The sequence below is a fragment of the Scyliorhinus canicula genome, chromosome 16, assembly GCF_902713615.1.
Source record: "Scyliorhinus canicula chromosome 16, sScyCan1.1, whole genome shotgun sequence".
In the NCBI taxonomy this organism is placed as follows: domain Eukaryota; kingdom Metazoa; phylum Chordata; class Chondrichthyes; order Carcharhiniformes; family Scyliorhinidae; genus Scyliorhinus; species Scyliorhinus canicula.
The window spans coordinates 68,471,505-68,490,895 of record NC_052161.1 but is presented as its reverse complement, the minus strand read 5'-3'; the positions used below and the strand labels follow the sequence as shown (position 1 = coordinate 68,490,895).

Below are 19,391 nucleotides of genomic sequence, written 5' to 3'. Positions count from 1 at the left end.
TCCTTTGAGTGTGGCAGAGTTGAGAGGTGATCTGATTGAAGTGTTTAAAATATTATAAAGGATTTGATGGGGCTGCTCCATAACATTTATTTTCTCTGGTGGGGGAATAGAGAACAAAGGAATATCAATTTTAAGCTTTCCATCAAAATTAGGAAGCCTTTTTCTTTCTACATAGCATAGTAGAGATCTGGAATTCTCTACTACAAAAGGTTAAAGGTATTGGGATTGATGGATTTTGATTAGGCTGGGGTAAACATGGGATATAGCGAGTAAATAGAGATGATGGAAAGCTGTGAAGACTAGTCATGGTCACGATTGTGGGGCTAACTAGCCTACTCCTGCTTAATCTTTCTATCGTACTGATAAATGGAAAAGTTGCATCTAATGGTCTTTCTTGTTCTTATCCCTCTAAATTTAGTCTAAGAAAATATATCTACCCAGTAAGGCCTTTAAAAACTAGTAGACATGGAAAAAAACGATACGTCTTAAGTTTAGAATCCAACTGCTTATGCTAGTTATCTTTAAGTATTTGTTTATTCTGTGATGTAGAAGTCTGCTATACTTTGTTTGGTAGGCAGTTTCACAGAATCCACGGTGCGGAAGGAGGCCATTCAGCCCATCGTGCCTCCAAGGGCTCTTTGGAAGAGCAGTGCACTTAATGCCATCCCCACCTCCTCATAACCCTTGACATTCTTTGTGCAAATAACAGTCTAATTCCCATTTGAAAGCATCGATTGAACCTGCCTCCATCACACTCTCAGATGGTCCATTCCAGGTCTCAACCGTTTGCTGAGAAATTTATTTTCCTCATATCTCACTTTTGCTTCTTTTTAAAATTGCTTTTAATCTGTTGATTTGATTTATTGTCACGTATACCGAGGTACAGTGAAAAGTATCTGTGTCCCCTTGTTCTTGATCCTTTTACAAGCTAGAGCAGTTTCTACCTATCTACTCTGCCCAGACCCCTCATGATTTTGAACAGCTCGATCAAATCGATCAAAACAAGTGGCTGGTTTAGCTCACTTGGCTAAATCGCTGGCTTTTACAGCAGACCAAGGCAGGCCAGCAGCACGGTTCGATTCCCGTACCAGCCTCCCCGGACAGGTACCGGAATGTGGCGACTAGGGGCTTTTCACAGTAACTTCATTGAAGCCTACTCGTGACAATAAGCGATTTTCATTTCATTTCATTTCAACAGACCAAGCAGGCCAGCAGCACGGTTCGATTCCCGTACCAGCCTCCCCGGACAGGCGCCAGAATGTGGCGGCTAGGGGCTTTTCACAGTAACTTCATTGAAGCCTACTCGAGACAATAAAGCGATTTTCATTTTTCAAATCTCTTCTCGGCCTTCTCTTCAAGGAAAATAGTCCTAACGTCTCTGGCCTATCTTAACTGAAGTTCTTCGTTCCTGGAACTATTTGAAGGAGCAGTTGCCTGTTCCAAAATGCAGTCATCAATGCTGAAATATGCAGCCATGACAGTTTTCATTTAATAAATGTATGCTCAATTTCATTCCAAACGTTTATAAACAGCTGATGTGGGCTACTTAAAGGTTTCATTCTCACTTTACAGTTTGGAGATTGCCTCCCTTTGAAAAGGCTGAGTCACTTTTGCAATTTGCTGCGGCTGTCTCATTTATAATGAAAGTAGGTTTTGTAGCACAACAAATCTGACAGTGGCAAGTGAGACAAAGCCCCAATCAATATCAATGTTGGTTATGCAGAGCATGATGTACCTGCTACTGGAGGCACTACATGACTGATTATTCAGAGCTGCAGTATTTAAACACAGTGTTTGGAATGTGTTGCACTAAGCTGCTGCAGCTGCACAAAAGATCTATTCCAGCTGGGTTTAGTTGTCTGCAGGTGGAGGATAGAGGAAAGAAGGGAAAATAACATTGGCCAAACCAGCATTTGTCAGAAGCAGCCTGTAAAGAATCATAAATAAGGAAAACTATGGGTGAGCACCTACTGTGTAAAATACCATCTCACTCAGTTTCTTAGGCTTCATAAACAAATTGAGGCACCTCACTGTTAGAAGTGACCCTCACTTAAGTTGCATATTCACTAGAGAGAGGGACCTTGTTGCTGGTGAGAACAGTGTTAACCAGGTTAATAGGCTCGAACAGGTTCATATTAAGAAGGAGGATGTGCTGCAAATTTTGAAAAGCATCAGGATAGATGAGTCCCCTGGGCCAGACGGGATATACCCAAGGTTACTACGGGAAGCGAGGGAGGAGATTGCTGTGCAGTTGGCGATGATCTTTGCGTCCTCACTCTCCACTGGAGTAGTACCGGAAGATTGGAGGAAGGCAAATTGTTGCTCTTTTTAATGGAATACTATCCCACGAGCGTCACCAATAATGTTGCCAATTAATAATGATGCTCTTTAGAGTTGGTAGGTATCAAATGATACCACCACAAGGCTTTGCCGGATATCGATCAAAGGACCACACAACCAGTTAGTCAGTTCAAGTTCAAAGATGGTTTATTTACACACAAGGATTACTTCAACATGCAACACAAAACACTACGTTAAACTACACCTAACAACTACAATAATTCATCCTTAACTTCAGGGCAACCAGCTCTATGCAGATGGACAAGGCCTTTGTCTGGATCCTGCGTGGCTGGGTGGAAGACGTAGCTCTGTTTCTGCTGGGCTCATCCGTCTGGTAGCGATCGTTGGTCTTGAACATGTCTGTCTGGTCATTATGCTGCACTTGGGTTGGCATAGGCTGGTTCCAAGAGAGACCGAGCGCATGGCTGTGTCTCTTATCCCTCTGCGATTTTGCGCTCTTTGGGGCTGCCCTTAACTTGGACCCAATAATTCGACAGGTTTCACTGAACTTCCATTTTGGCCAATAAAGGGGCGGGCGCCTTGATGGCTGGGCGTGTCCTTAGCGGTAATTGACCGTGGCTGTTTGGGCTCCCTGAGTAAAGGGAGTGGCGCCGATTAGTCTGTATCTGTAACGGTTACCTAAGTACAGTTCTTTTGTTCTGGGGAAATGGGCCATTAGAATGCAAACGAGCGGGGGTTTCGATCGCGTCTAGCTATCTGGGTTGCAAATACACACACAAGCTCTTAGTCTGTCTGAGTCCTGGGTTGGCCATAATTCCCATGGTCCTTTGCAGGTGGCCATCTGAGATGGCTACAGAATGCTGTTCCCCTGTTCAAGAAAGGGAATAGGAAAATCCCTGGGAATTACAGACCAGTCAGTCTTGCGTCTGTGGCGAGCAAAATATTGGAAAGGATTCTGAGTGGTGGATTTATGATTATTTAGAAAAATATAGTTTGATTAAAGATAGTCAGCATGGCTTTGTGAGGGGCATGTCATGCCTCACAAGCCTCATTGAATTCTTTGAGGATGTGACGAGACACATTGATAAAGATCGGGCAGTGGATGTGGTGTACATGGATTTCAGTAAGGCATTCGATAAGATTCCCATAGTAGGCTCAGTCAGAAAGTTAGGGGGCATGGGATACAGGGAAATTTGGCTGTCTGGATACAGAATTGGTTGGCCGAAAGAAGACAGCGAGTGGTAGTGGATGGAAAGTATTCCGCCTGGTGGTTGGTGACCAGTGGTGTCCTGGGACCTCGGCTCTTTGTGGTTTTTAGAGAAGGCGTATGGTGTGTTGGCTTTCATTAACAGGGGATTGAGTTTAAGAGCCACGAGGTTTTGCTGCAGCTTTATAAAGCCCTGGTTAGACCACACTTGGAATATTGTGTCCAGTTCTGGTTGCCTCATTATAGGAAGGATGTGGATGCTTTGGAGAGGGTGCAGTGGAGATTTACCAGGATGCTGCCTGAACTGGAGGGCAAGTCTTATGAAGAAAGGTTGAGGGAGCTAGGGCTTTTCTCACTGGAGTGAAGGAAGAGAGGTGACATGATAAGAGGTAACAAGGTGATGAGAGGCATGGATAGAGTGGATAGCCAGGAACTTTTTCCCAGGGCGGAAATGGCTGTCACGAGGTGATTTTAAGGTAATTGGAGGAAGGTATAGGGGAGATGTTAGCGGAGGTCTTGGAGTCAGAGTCATTAGGGACATTTGGGGGCTGGTTTAGCACAGTGGGCTAAACAGCTGGCTTGTAATGCAGAACAAGACAGCAGCGCGGGTTCAATTCCCGCACCGGCCTCCCCGAACAGACGCCGGAATGTGGCGACTAGAGACTTTTCACAGTAAATTCATTGAAGCCTACTTGTGACAATAAGCAATTATTATTATTATTTAAACGACTCTTGGATAGGCACATGGACAGCAGTAAATTGACGGAGTGTAGGTTAGGTTGATCTTCGATGAGGATAATTGGTCGGCACAACATCATGGGCCAAAGGGCCTGTACTGTGCTGTACTGTTCTATGTTCTATGTAACAGTGTAAGCGCTCACCATTATGGGTCTCATTCCATTGCTGGAAGAAGTGCATCATGCAGCTGCACTGATTATTCCTGCAGTTGGGTGCCGTCTAGATTATTCCCAGTCTATTCCACAGTGTGAGGTCTCGTTGCAAATGTTTCCCTTCGGCAAATGGTTCAGACCGTATAGTCCTTGTCTTCGAGAAGTTGAGAAGGCACTACTGAATCCAGAATACCTTCGAACTGCTACGAATCCCAGTACTTTTAAATTAAGAGATTGAGAAATTCTTTGGAGCAAAAAACACTTCCCAATCTTCCTAGCAACAAGCAACAAGTCAAAAATTGCACTCAATTTTTATAGGCGAACTTGTTAATAGTTAAAATATTTTCAAGTTGAATGTTTGGACAAAGTCAGTATTCGCAAACTAGGAAAAGCTCTAAATTATAAGCGTAATTCTGTTGGAGATTCTGTTGGAGATTCAATGCTTTTAACATTTTTAAGGTGTGCTGGACCAGTAAAAATTTTTTTTTGTTAATTCCCCACATTTCTGTGCTTTACATGTTAGAATGATTAAATCTCTTGCGATAGAAAATAATGATTTCGCAAACCTTTAGCATCGGGAGTTATATTTTTTCTTTTGATGAAAGGAGCAATGAATACCAATTCTAATTGAAGAAACATAAATTCCCCACCATCATAGAATCCCTACAGTGCAGAGGGTGGCCATTTGGCCCATTGAGTCTGTACCAACCCTCTGGAGAGCACCTGAGCTAGGCCCACTCCACTGCCCTATTCCCATAGCCCCACCCAACCTGAGCAACTTTGGACTGTGGGAGGAAATCAGCGCACCCGGAGGAAGCCCCGCAGACACCGGAAGAATGTGCAAACTCCAGACAGTCACCCAAGACCAGAATTGAACTTGGGTCCCCGGTGATGTGAGGCAGTAGTGCTAATCACTGTGTCACCTTGCCGCCATCATCCTCCGATGATTATAAACTTAATGGAGACTCAAATCTGTCTCTTCCAGTGAAACCAATTGGTATCCCATTTCCATTGAGGGGGACATGTCATGGACATCCCTCTTGTGTGCCAGGCCTACCTGATAAGGTGGTGAAAACTGGCACTGCTCAGCACCCTTAGCTGTTGCCTGTGCCACAATTCACAACACCCATCATTGAAGGGCAAGACTGTATTTCTAAACTCAGACATTATCCTGCACGTTGCAGAGGAATATGCTGCACCTGTTGCCGATTGACCGTTTGCTTCTGTATGCTCAATGATGATTTTAATAGCTAAATGAGAGGCAGACATTCTATGTAACATCTAATTAAAAGTAGAAGTAAATATCCAAAGCAAATACCTGCTTCCAAGCTGTCTTTGTCCAGCACTGTTTACACAGCGATAGAGGAACATAAATCTGAGATGGTAAAGGGGTTAAAGATTATTTACATTGTTCAGAATAATCTGGTTACATGAACAAATCCACTTTGCTTTCAGGGACGTGGTTTTCAGTTGAAGGGGTTTTAACTATTTGCTGAAGAATTTATTTTTCTCTTGCTCATTTTCCATCTCCGCTTCAGACTCTGTATGGTTATGTGTGTGGTTCCTTGAAGTATTTTGCTTGTGTTCTCGTGTCAAGATTTACAGTGGGCTATTCGATCGCCAGGTTATCTGGGGCATCGCAGCTGAGTCAGCCTTGCTCTCGCCCAGTGACCACACTGCCATGACCGGCATGGACTTGATGGGCAGCATGGGAGCCTCCTGTGCAATTACGACTCTCCGACTGTCACCTGCAGCAGGGGTTGCACAACAGTGGTGAGGAGTGGGAACCCTGACCATTTATCATGTCTCTAGCTTGGGTGGAGTGCTCCAATTACCATAATACCGTAATGCTGCTCTGACTGAGAATTACTCAGCACAGACTAGCAAATTGAACCAGGAGCGCAGCGACCTGTGGAAACATCTGCAGAGCTTTTGAGGTTGCGTTTCAGATATTACAGGAATCAGGATTTTAAAAAAATACTGTGATAGCTATAGGATTGTACTGGCTCATTCCGGTTGAAATTCTGTATCACCGTACAAATTTGGTGTTTCCGTTTTTGGACAAAATGATCTCCACTTTACTTTTTAGCCTCACTTTCCTGGCGGGATTGTGTATGAGGAGAGTCTGAGGAGACTGGGCCTGTACTCTGGAGTTTAGATCAATGAGAGGCGATTGCATTGAAACATACACAATTCTTACAATGCTTCACGTGGTGGACGTAGGAAGGATATTTCCCGCTAGGAGGGGGTTTTTGAACCAGGGGCACAATCTTAAGAAAAAAAACTAGGTCATTTACATAGCAAGCAGGAAGAGAGCCTGCTCTGCCATTCATTGTGGTCATGACTGATCATCCAACTCAGTAACCTGTTCCTGCTTTTCCCCCCATTTCCTTTGATTCCTCTAGCCCCAAGAGCTATAGCCAACTCCTTGAAAACATACAATGTTTTGGCCTCTGCAGTAGAGAATTCCATAGGCTCACCACTCTCTTGGGTGAAGAAATTTCTCCTTATCTCATTCCTCAATGATTCACTCCATATACATAGACTATGACCCCCTAGTTCTGGATTCTCTCCCAACCCCCGGTCACCAGCGGTAACAATCTTCCTGCATCTACCCTATCTAATTCTGTTGGAATTTTATAGGGTTCTTTGAGGCCGCCCTCATTCTTCTAAACTCCAGCTAATATAATCCTAACCCACTCAATGTCTCCTCGTGCATCAGCCCCGCCATCCCAGGAATCAGTGCCCCCCCCCCATTGCAAGAACATCCTTCCTCAGATAAGGAGACCAAGACGGCACATACTATTCCAGGTGTGGTCTCACTAAGACTCTGTATAATTGCAGCAAGGCATCCCTGCTCCTGTACTCAAATCTTCTCATTAGAACGCATAGAATCGCTATAGTGCAGAAGGAGGCCATTTGGCCCATTGAGTCTGTACCGACCCTCTGATGAAAGAGCACCCCACCCAGGTCCACACCCGTGCCCTATCCCTGTAACCCACCTCCCATTTGGACACTAAGGGGCAATTTTAACAGTGCCAATCTGCCTAACCTGCACATCTTTGGACTGTGGGAGGAAACGAAGACACTGGTTGAATGAAGGCCAACATTTACTTAGCTGCCTTTACCGCCTGCTGCACCTGCATGCATGCTTTCAGTGACAGGTGTACAAGGACACCCAATCCTTTCTCTCAATCTGTAGCAATTCCAATAATTGGCTTTCCTGTTTTTGCTATCAAAGTGGATAACCTCACATTTATCCACATTATACTGCATCTGCTATGCATTTGCCCACTCACTCAGCTTGTCCAAATTACACTGAAGGATCTCTGCATCCTCCACACAGCTCACCCTCCCAGCCAACTTAGTGTCAGCAGCAAATTAGGAAATATTACATTTGATTCCTTCATCTAAATCATAAAACACATTGTGAATAGGTGCAGTTCTTGCACTGATCCCTGTGGGCACCCCACTAGTCACTGTCTGTCACTTGGTAAAAGACCCTTTATTCCTCCACTTTGTTTCAACCTTCCTATCCATCTCCATACTCTACCCGAAATCTCATTCGCTTTAATTTTACACGTAAATCTCTTATGTGGGACCTTGTCAAAAGCCTTCTGAAAGTCCAAATAAACTACATCCACTGGCTCCCCCTCATTAACTCTACTAGTTACATCCTCAAAGAACTCCAGAAGATTTGTCAGGCATGATTTCCCTTTTGTAAATCCATGCTGACTCTGTCCGATCCTGCCACTGTTTTCTAAGTGCTCAGCTATTAAATCTTTGATAATGGACTCTAGCATTTTCCTCACGACTGACCTCAGGCTGCCTGGTCTGTTTTTTCTCTATCTTCCTTTTTAAATAGTGCGGTTACATTAGCTACCCTCCAACCTGTAGGAACTGTTCCAGTGTCTATAGAATCTTGGAAGATGACCACCAATGCTTCCACTACTTCCAGGACCTATTCCTAAGTGCACAGGGATGTAGATTATCAGGCCTAGGAGAATTATCAGTTTCCCCAACACCATTTCTCTGCTAATACTGATCCTCTCCAGTTCCTCCCTCTCACTAAACTCTGTGTCACCAACAGTTCTGGTATGTTATCTGTGTCGTCCATTGAGAAGGACTGAGAGAACGAGGAATTTCTTCAGAGTGTGGTGAATCTTTGGAATTCTCTACCTGAGAGGGCTGTGGGTGCTCAATCACTGTGCATGTTCAAGCCAGAAATCGATACGTTTCTTGAAAGTAAAGACATCAAGGGTTATGGGAAAGTGCAGGAAAATTCCATTGATGCAGAAGATCAGTCCTGATTTAATTGAATGGTGGAATAGGCTCGAGAGGCTGAATTGCTTCCTCTTATTTCCTTTGTGCCTATGTTCGGTTGCTGTTTGCAAAAGGATGCTGATTGTTTGAATTGTGAAAATGAAGTAAAAATTTCCAGCCAACCAATAAATCAATTTCTTGTAAGTAGCTCAGAGGTTTGCAATAAATGTGCGTGTTTTTTGTTGACCCAGTGGGGTGGTGTTATCAGTGATCACTATAACATTCTGCTGTACATCACACCATCTATAATACAAAATGGGAGCAAACTTCCGTGTGTGTTGCATGTGAAAAATTTACAGTCCTTACTGCCTTTGGAATAATCAGCCCTGAAAATCAATGGTTCCCTTGGCCGTACCTTGGTGTCATAGATAACCTTTCGACAACCAAGATGAGTGATGTTGAAGCCAAGGTTTGAACATTTACAGGTCATGGTGAACTGATGACTCTGAGATTAATAGGTGACCAGTTCTAAGTACCACTTCCAGCAAGAGGGATATTCATTTGCAGCCCTTTGTTTTTCTGAATCATTATTCCAGGTTTGCTGTAACAGTCCGGATTAGTGGGCACGTGAGGTTAAAAGCATTGATGTACAAAAAATACCCATGACATTACGGACTAGAAAATTGGTGTCAAGGTTGTGGATACAGTAGTCGGAATCCAGTATTGGAGTTAGTTTCCTACTGGTGATATATTGGTGTAGATTAGTGACCGACATTGACCATTTTGTCCCTGTTTATGCATATTTTATGTTTCTGCAGATCCTTAGACCGAGGAACCCGAAAGCAATGTTGAACAGCCTTGGTTTCAAGTCTGATTTCTTAGGACTTCTTTTATTTCCTGTAGTTAACAATTTATTTTTTATCAACCAATATATTTTAAAAGGGTAAAGGTGAAGTGAAGTTTTAAATAACGAGACTCCAATATTTTGCAAGGTTTAACTGGAGTAATTAATCTGAAGATTTATTTTCCCTCTGCTGCTTTTCTCCTCGTTGAGACTGACCTGGAAAGATACAATATAGTTTCACAGGCTGCCATTTGTTCTCTGGTACCTCACTCAGGGGTAAGCTGTTGTTCCTACGTAAGCTTGATGGGGCTGACAGACTGCTCGTCAATGGAGGGCTCCGAGGTCAAGTCACATTCATTGACACTGGTGCACACTGGTGTCTTTCAGGAAAAAGAATTGGGAACAGGGAATCCCGGCCAGTCTTCCTTTCCTTAACCCAGGACAATAAAGCCAATTCCAGCATTCTTTCCCCAGCCATGATTGCTGTGACCTTCCTGCGTGCCAGGATAGAGGATACAGGATGGGGACAGTCTGGTCTGCAAGGCCCAATGGCTTGTCTGTAAACTTGGTTCATGAGCTGCGCTGCTGAGTTTAGAAAGAAAATGAAGCAGAGACTTAGTACTTTGGGGAAGGCCTTCATTCTTCGTCCTATTTTTATATATAAACCATTTTTTAAAAACCGTGGATTAACTGCTTAATATATAGAAAATTTTATCTTCAGATTAATTAACGTAAAATTGTGGAGTTTAGAATGTATACTGCTTGTTAAACCAGATTTGCTGTTTAGTTTGAAAGCAAATTGAAGCTTACTTCTAGATGTCTGGGTACCGTATGCAAGGCTGCAGGTAACATTTTGACAGTTAGTCTGCTTCATCCTTCTCCAGGTTGAATCTTCCTACCGATAAAGGCAGTAAAGGAAAGTATTGTTTTTATGGGTAAAATGCATTTAAGACCAATAAATGCCAGGTATGTTAAGATTACCATGTATATCCACTTACAAGTAATGCTAGTCCAAAATGCCACTTTACACACAAACACTCAAAGATGCATCACTTGGCATGTATAATTCCTGTTTAGCAATGAATGTTGTCTAAAAAAGGCTTCAAATGTGTCTGACCACTACACCTATCTCACAGCTGTACCACCCTTTACGTAATGCCTTTTGTAAGATGTCACAACTTTGCTCTGGCTACATTTTTCAATTTAAAAAAAAAAGAAAGAATCTCTTGCAGACTTTCATATATATTTGTAGATTGGGCTGTTTTATTGGTATGACTATTGAGGGTTAAAATATACATTAAGGTATGGCTTACATAATTGTAATGATTTCTGCTTGCTTCATCACGGAGGCTGACAATGTGCAAATTATAGTGTGGAATTACTGAATGCTTATGAAATGCAATATCTGATTTGAAGTTTTATTTTAAAAAGTTGTTTGCAGATCTGTCTGCAGACATTTCAGAAGTGTTGTACTTAATACATCAATCGTATAAAATGTCTTGATCTTTTTTTCGCAACTTTTTAAAGTAATTTTGTAAAATTATTATACTGACCTCATATCTCTAACTTTGCCAACACACCATTTTTCCTCGCATATTGCCCCAATGACCTGTTTATTTTTGTATTCCTAAAGCTGCTGGAGCATCCCAGTTATTAATTTTTTAAAAAAGTCTCATACAAACATTAGCAAAATGGCCCATTGCGGATCCACCTCTTAAGAAGAAGTGTATATATAACATGCTTGCGACTCAAAGGTCTGATCCGCAAGACATTAGTGTGAGATCCACTCATGCAAACCAGGAATAGTCTAACAGCCTAAGGGTAGAGCTACTGTTGCACGATATTGCTACACAATTTAGACACAAACCTTATCAGGGTTGATAAATTATCAAGAGCTGTCAGTTAGCAAGATGCTGACCTGCATGATTATCATTTTTGGAAGATGTTTTTGCATTTTGATTTTTCACTGAGAGTCCCCAAAGTTTCCCAAATGATTTTGTGCATGAGCAGCACCCTGAGAACCAGCAATGCTGGGCAGCGATTTGTATGCACACCAGGCATCACTCTTGATTTCGCTAGTTGCTTTAGGCAGCAGATGTTTTGACATTGTAAAACTTTGACAAATAAAGCATATATATATCAATAATTTTAACCAATTTATGAAGCATGGATCTTGCCGACTCAACTACTAAAGAAATCTGTTCACAAATTTACATTTTGCTGTTTCCCATTATGGTCGATAAGGTAAGCCTCCCTTTGAATTTCACATGGCTCTCTGCAGTGATTTCTTCTTTTGTGCTGCTCCATCCACATCCATCTTCCAATACAATTCACTTCAGCCTGTCTTTGGTTCTGCTGACTTTCGTAAAGCATATTTTTGTGCAGGAAAACGATCAGTTTGAACTACTGGCTTGCTTACCTCCCAAGGGGCATGTTGCATTTGCAGTTGATGGAATATTTAACCAGCACGGCAATAATTAGCAGCAGGCAACTGCAGATTTTATAGTGACTTTTTGTTGATTGAGTTATGGGATGTGGGCCCAGCTAGCAAAACCAGGATTTATTGCCCATCGCTAATTGCCCTTGGGAAGCAACCTTCGTGAACCACAATGGTCACTCTTGCCTCACCTCTGGAATTCATCCTGGGCAGTTTTCCATATTGGCAGGTGTCATTGTTGTTACTATATGAGAACAGCTTGGCTGGAGCCCTGACCAGTTTTGGAACACAGGTTTTTAACACTATAGCTGGGATGTTGTCGACACCATAGCCATGGCTATATCCGGTGTGCTCAGTCACCTCTTGATGGCATGGGAAATTACTACAAGCCAGACACAGCCAATTCAGGCACCTCAGGAGGAAGCTGAGGTAGAGAATCATTTCAATCTTCTAACTGAAGATGATTGTAAACACTTAACTTTGTCACTTGCACTGATGTTCTGGGCTCTACCATTTTTCAGGATGTGGTTGTTTGTGGAGCTTCCTTCGCTATTTATTTAATTGTCCACCATTCATGAATGGATGTCACTGGACTGCAGAGCTATGATCTGATCCGTTGGATTGCTTAGAACTTTACTGCTTCTGCTGTTTAGCATGCAGGTAGTTGAACCACTTTGATACCGTGTTTTTAGACATGTCTTATGCTGCTCCTGGCATGTCATCCTGCACTTTACATTGAACCGGGGCTGATCCTCAGGCTTGATAGTAATGATTGAATGAGGGATGTGCTGGCTTACTGTTTGTGGTGGAATACAGTTCTTCTGCTGATGATGGCCCATAGCACCTCATGGATCCCCAGTGTAGAGCTACTGGATTTAACCTGAATCTATCCCATTTAGCATTGGATTTCTTTATTGTCACATTTACTGAGGTGCAGTGAAAAGTATTTTTCTGCGAGCAGCTCAAACAGATCATTAATTTATTTATAATCTTTATTGTCACAAGTAGGCATACATTAATTCTGCAATGAAGTTACTGTGAAAAGTACATTAAGTACATGAAAATAAAATAAAATGAAAAGAAAGTACATAATCGGGCAACGCAAGCTACACAATGTCAATACATAGAATACAGGAATGTCGTATTAATCAGGTCAGTCCATAAGAGGGTCGTTTCGGAGTCTGGTAACAGCGGGCAAGAAGCTGTTTTTGAATCTGTTTGTGCGTGTTCTCAAACTTTTGGGTCTCCTGCTGATGGAAGAAGTTGGAAGAGTGAGTAAGCCAGGTGGGAGGGGTCTTTGATTATACTGCCCACTTTCCCCAGGCAGCGGGAGGTGTTGATGGAGTCAATGAATGGAATGGGAGGTGGTTTGTGTGATGGACTGGGCTGTGTTCACGACTCTTGACGTTTTTTGCGATCTTGGGCCGAGCAGTTGCCATACCAGGCTGGTATGGTGGTAATACTACACAATACAATGGAAATCGTCCTCCGTGTACAGATGGGATTTATCTCCACAAGGACTGTACAGTGGTCACTCCTATCAATACGGTCATGCATAGATGCATCTACGACAGGTAGATCGGTGAGTATGACGACAACTAGATTTGTTTCCCTCTTGTTGGTTCCCTGACAGTCTGCCACAGGCCCAGTCTGGCAGCTATGCAGTGAAGGGCTAGACCAGCTCAGTCAGTAGTGCTATCAAGCATCTCTTGATGATGGACATTGAAGTTCTGTGCCCTTCCTACTCTCCGCTTCTAAAAGTGGTGTTCAGTATGGAGGAGTACTATTTCATCAACTGAGGGAGGGGTGGTAGGCAGGAGATTTTCCTGACGTGTTCACATGTGAAAGGTACATTGACTTCCCAAAACTGTTTGAAGATTTAAAAAAAAAGAAAGACTGGAATATTGCATGACCACAAGATGCCTTGAAGTGCATCATAACCTGTGTGCAGTTGCTGTTATAATGTATTGGAATGTGTCTGCCAGTCGGGGCACAGTAAAATCTCATGTACAGAATGAAATACATAACCACCTAATCTTTTTACATTATGTCGGTTGAAGGATAGATGTTGGCTGACACCTGAAGAACTCCTCTTAGAGTAGTACCATGGGACCTTTTACATGCACCTAAAAATCCCTGACATCTCATTTGAAAAACAGTGCAGTACTCCCTCAGTACTGTACTGAGGTGTTAGATGAGCTGACATGCTGATCTCCTGGAGTGAGATTTGTAACTGATGAGGTCAATAGATGACCTGATTTATACCCTGTTCGCCTATTAAAATGGAGTCCCAGTAACTGGATAAGAGATTCCGAGGACCTGAGGATTACTCACTGTCCTAAATTTCTGAAATTTATTACAACATGGATAATTGAGGCAAACATAGTTACGAATGTTGATGACTGGAAGTAATTCCTGTTGCTGGTAAGTTCCAAAAATGATATGCAGTGGCTTTGAGGATTTGGTCAATATGAGATTGCAGCCATTGATGAGTGGCAAAGCACTGAAGTTAATAATGATGCCTGCTTTTTAAGGTAAAGATAGATAGTTTTTTGAAGAATAAAGGGATTAAGGGTTATGGTGTTCGGGCCGGAAAGTGGAGCTGAGTCCACAAAAGATCAGCCATGATCACATTGAATGGCGGAGCAGGCTCGAGGGGCCAGATGGCCTACTCCTACTCCTAGTTCTTATGTTCTTATGTTCTTTTCACTACCCAAATTTCAGTGTCTTTCCGAGCCTTAAATTTTAAAGACTGTAATTAATGCCAGTGTTTACTACAGGTTTACACATAGTTCTGTGTTTTGGCATGTCAATTTACTTCGGTAATTGTCCTAATACCACAAATGTGGCAGTGTTTTTGTTATAGTTTGTACAAATGTCAGTATCCAGCTGAGGTAGATTTAACCAGCTCAGATTTGCAGGAGCAGAAAATGGATTCCTCTGGCACAGTGGTACAACGGGTCGCTTTTCAAAACCTGCCCTTCTCTCAGTCTGGACATGTTACTGATTTACTTGCTCATTATCATTTCCAATTTATTGTCACTTAACTGTCTAAATGTCTCCCCTGACAAAGAAGGCAAATTCATCAGTTGATCCTAGACCCATCTCAATGGAATTCTTAACTCCATGACTATACTGGGAAGTGGTTCAGCGTAACTTAAACCCCATAAGGTTCTCATGGTTTCTACCTGTAGGGATTTTGCTCGTTCCTGTTGTAATGCCTCCTTTCATAACTCTGTTGTATAGGGAATTGTCACCACAAATACACAGGCTATACAGCTCTGTTCACGTTCCTGTCACATTTATAACCCTGACTTTGTTTTTTTTTAAAAAGCATTCTATCCTGAAATTTATTGATTTCCCTACCAGCCCTTTCCCCACCATTCCTCCAAACCCTTCCCCACCATTCTCCCAGACCCATCCCCACCATTCTCCCAGACTCTTCCCCACCATTCTCAGCACTCTTCCCCCACCATTCTCAACACTCTTCCCCCACCATTCTCCCAGACTCTTCCCCCACAGTTCTCCCAACCCTTCTCCACCATTCTCCCAACCCTTCCCCACCATTCTCCCAGACCCTTCCCCACCATTCTCCCAGACCCTTCCCCACCATTCTCCCAGACCCTTCCCCACCATTCTCCCAGACACTTCCCCACCATTCTCCCAGACCCTTCCCCACCATTCTCCCAGACCCCTCCCCACCATTCCCCCAACCCCTCCCCACCATTCTCCCACACCCTTCCACACCATTATCCCAGACCCTTCCCCACTATTCTCCCAGACCCTTCCCCACCATTCCCCCAAACACTTCTCCACTATTCTCCCAGACCATTCTCCCAGACTCTTCCCCCACCATTCCCCCAAACCCTTCCCCCCGTTCTCCCAGACCCTTCCCCACCATTCTCCCACACCCTTCCCTACCATTCCTCCAGATCCCTTCCAACATTTCCTCCACCATGCGCCCTCCCCACCCTTCATCCTGCCCCCTCCCCACCATTCCCCTTGCCCCCTCCCCACCATTCCCCTTGCCCCCTCCCCACCATTCCCCTTGCCCCCTCCCACCATTCCCCGAGCCTCCTCCCCACCATTCTCCCAGCCCCCTCTACCACCGTTCCACCAACCCCCCTCACCATTCCCCTAGCCTCCTCCCTCTAGCCTCCTCCCTCTAGCCTCCTCCCCACCATTCCCCTGGCCTCCTCCCCACCATTCTCCTGGCCTCCTCCCTACCATTCTCCCAGCCTCCTCTCCCACCGTTCCACCAACCCCCCTCACCATTCCCCTAGCCTCTTCCCTCTAGCCTCCTCCCCACCATTCTCCTAGTCCCCTCCCAAGGGGATTATATTGAGCTATTTTCTGTGAATATTAGTAGCCAGCAGATATTTTATATGAAATGAATGCTGCCACTTGATCTTAATTAAATGTTTCTACTTAGGTCTACCAGTTCTCATCTGATAGCTACATGACATACGATCAGCGCTATGGAAGAGGTCTAACCAAGGAAACTTTGAAAGATGGTGAGATTACATTCTTACAAGATTATACGTTGTTCTGACATTCTGTCATGTAATCTAAAAGATTATATTGGAAGCCATATTTAACAACATTGCTATTGCCTCCTATCCTCATGCTTAGCATTAATTACTGAAAAGTGGCATGTTGTCAAAGTGTGCTGCACTTGGGAGAGCAGTAAGTGTGTATATAAAAAAGGCAAAGGCGGGGCCATAAAGTCAAACTCCAGGAAGAGCTCATATTTTTAATATCTGTGCTCGTCATTGAACCACCAACAAAGGAGCTATTAATTATTTCCCCCAAAATGTCAAGAAGCACCATGACATCTAGGAAACGGAAACCTGGGTGTTATGACTAATATCTCACAGCATGAATGTGAAAGTCCTTATTTTTATTCCGCTATCCCCTCTGTTGCCCTGCTCCCCAACAGTAGCTCATGCTGTCGCAATAATCCCACATGGGCCCACAGCCCAAATTAACCATACTCAATTAATCATCTTTCAAATGTAAGCCTACATAGTGAGTGCAGATGGCACATTAATCCATTGAAGACATGATATCTGTGTCCGATCTTGCCCTCGAGCAACATTAAACTTGTAGCGTCATTGCAAATAATTGAGAACAGGCTAACTTATTTAACCATTTAACCTATTCTTTCTCCCCCCTCCCCAGTCAGAATATAGTTATATCATTCTACATTACAAATATCTTGCAAAATGTGGCATTGAATGCAATGTGTAAAATTGCTGAGAGGCAGAACAGCCCATGTTTCTCTTTTGCCTGTTCTGCATCCTATTTTACCAATTACCTTAAAGAAAACTCTTACATTTTACACCATCTTCACTTTACATTAGCCTGTTAACACAAACCTCACTGTTCAGGGTGGATTATCAGCAAGGCACGTTTGATGTTGGTTCATGCTGAGAATTTGCATTTCATGGTATGTATGCAATTAGTGGTTGAAACCAAAATGTATCTGGTGAACGACCAATGGAAAAGCAAAATACTGAAAATAGAGTAATTACTTCCTATTGAAGTTTTCTGAAGAACTTTTACAAGTGTCATAATGATGAGCTTCTTCTGAACAGAAGCACAATGGTAAGAAGATAAAGAACAATACAGCACAGGAACAGGCCCTTTGGCTCTCAAAGACTGTACTGGTCAGGATACCACTCTTGGCCAAAACTCTCAGCACTTCCTAGTGCCGTATCCCTCTATACCCATCCTATCCATGTATTTGTCGAGATGCCTTTTGAATGCCGTTAATGTATCTGCATCCACAACCTCCCCTGTCAGTGCATTCCAGGCACTCACCACCATTTGCGTAAAAAACCTGACTTGCATATCTCCTCTCAACTTTGCCCCACGGACCTTAAACCTATGCTCCCTGGTGACTGACCCTTCCACCCTGGGAAAGAGTACCTGCCCATCTACTCTATTCAGGGCCCTCATAATCTTTTAGACCCCTATCAGGTCACTACTCAATCTCCATCGTTCTAATGAAAACAGTCCGAGTCTGTTCAGCCTCTCCGCATACCTAACACCCTCCAGACCAGGCAACATTCTGGTAGACCTCCTCTGCACCCTCTCCAAAGCCTCCACATCCTTCTGGGAGTGTGGCGACCAGAATTGTGTGCAATATTCCAAGTGCGGCCATACCAAAATTCGATACAACTGAAGCATGACTTACCAGTTTTTATATTCGATGCCACGTCCAATGAAGGCAAGCATTTTGTATGCTTTCCTGACTACCTTGTCCTCTTGTGTTGCCACTTTCAAAGGTCTGTGGACTGCACGCCCAGATCTCTCTGGTTTTCTATATTCCTAAGAGATTTGCCCTTTACGGTATATTTCCCCTCTATGTTAGACCTATCAAAATACAATACCTCACATTTATCTGGAGTAAACTCCATTTGCCCAAGTCTCCAACCTATCTATGTCCTGCTGTATCCTCTGGCAATCCTCAACACTGCCATTCCATCACTCTCGGTGTCAACGTGAACTTACTAATCAGACCAGCTACATTTTCCTCCAAATTGTTTGTGTACTACAAACAACAGAAGCCCCAGCACAGTGTCCTGTGGGACACCACTAGTCACAACCTTCCATTCAGAAAAACACCTTCTACTTCTAACCATTGCCTTCCGTGACCAAGACAGTTCTGAATCCATCTTTCCACCTCACCTCTGATCCTGTGTGACTTCATCTTTTGTACCAGTCTGCTATGAGGCACCTTGTAAAAGACTTTACTTAAGTCCATGCAAACAACATCCACCGCCCTCCCCTCATCGATCAAGTTAGTGAGGCACGACCTCCCTTTCACAAAACTATGCTGTAATGGTGTTGTAAAATGGTTAATAGGTATTTAGATTTACTGCTAATTAGTTTTATCTGTTAATCTGATGATTTGCTTTGAATACAGAATATTGTATACATGCTGATTTGACAAAGAAATCTTAGTGCTGCTTTGAGGTGCTGTCTGAGGATCTTTCCCCATGGAAACAATGCAACATTAGAAGTCAATGCAGTTCTTGTGCTTTGCCTTGATCGATTCTTACTCAAATGATACAAACTCCCAACATTTGCTTGGATAGCTAATTCATTAGTATAATACTTTGAAATTTATTTGAAGATACAGAAAACCTTGAAAAAAGATGTGGATCTATGGTACTTCAGAATTAGCGAGTAGCTACTCCATCAGTATTCATTGTAAATTTATCCCAATTAACTCCTAAGGCTCTCATGCAGACTCTTGAACATGACACCTAAATAGTGTTGTGTGCATCTTAACAGCAAAATGCTGTGGTTGCGAGACATTTGAGATAAAAATAGAAAATGCTGGAGATATTCAGTGGGCTTGGCAACATCTATGGAATAAGAAACGTTTCAACTTGTGGCTTTTAAATTCCTTATTGTGTTCGAATGACTCCATGGCTTTGC

At 43.1% G+C, this 19,391-nt stretch overlaps 1 protein-coding gene across 1 annotated transcript in view; it reads left to right on the top strand.

The window, feature by feature from the left end:
• ipmkb (inositol polyphosphate multikinase b) overlaps positions 1-19,391 on the top strand; it is a 106,502-nt gene that overhangs the window by 57,819 nt on the left and 29,292 nt on the right. The window contains exon 5 of the mRNA XM_038822022.1: positions 16,375-16,456. Within this exon, the coding sequence (XP_038677950.1) occupies positions 16,375-16,456 (82 nt within the window). The remainder of the gene's footprint in view (positions 1-16,374; positions 16,457-19,391) is intronic.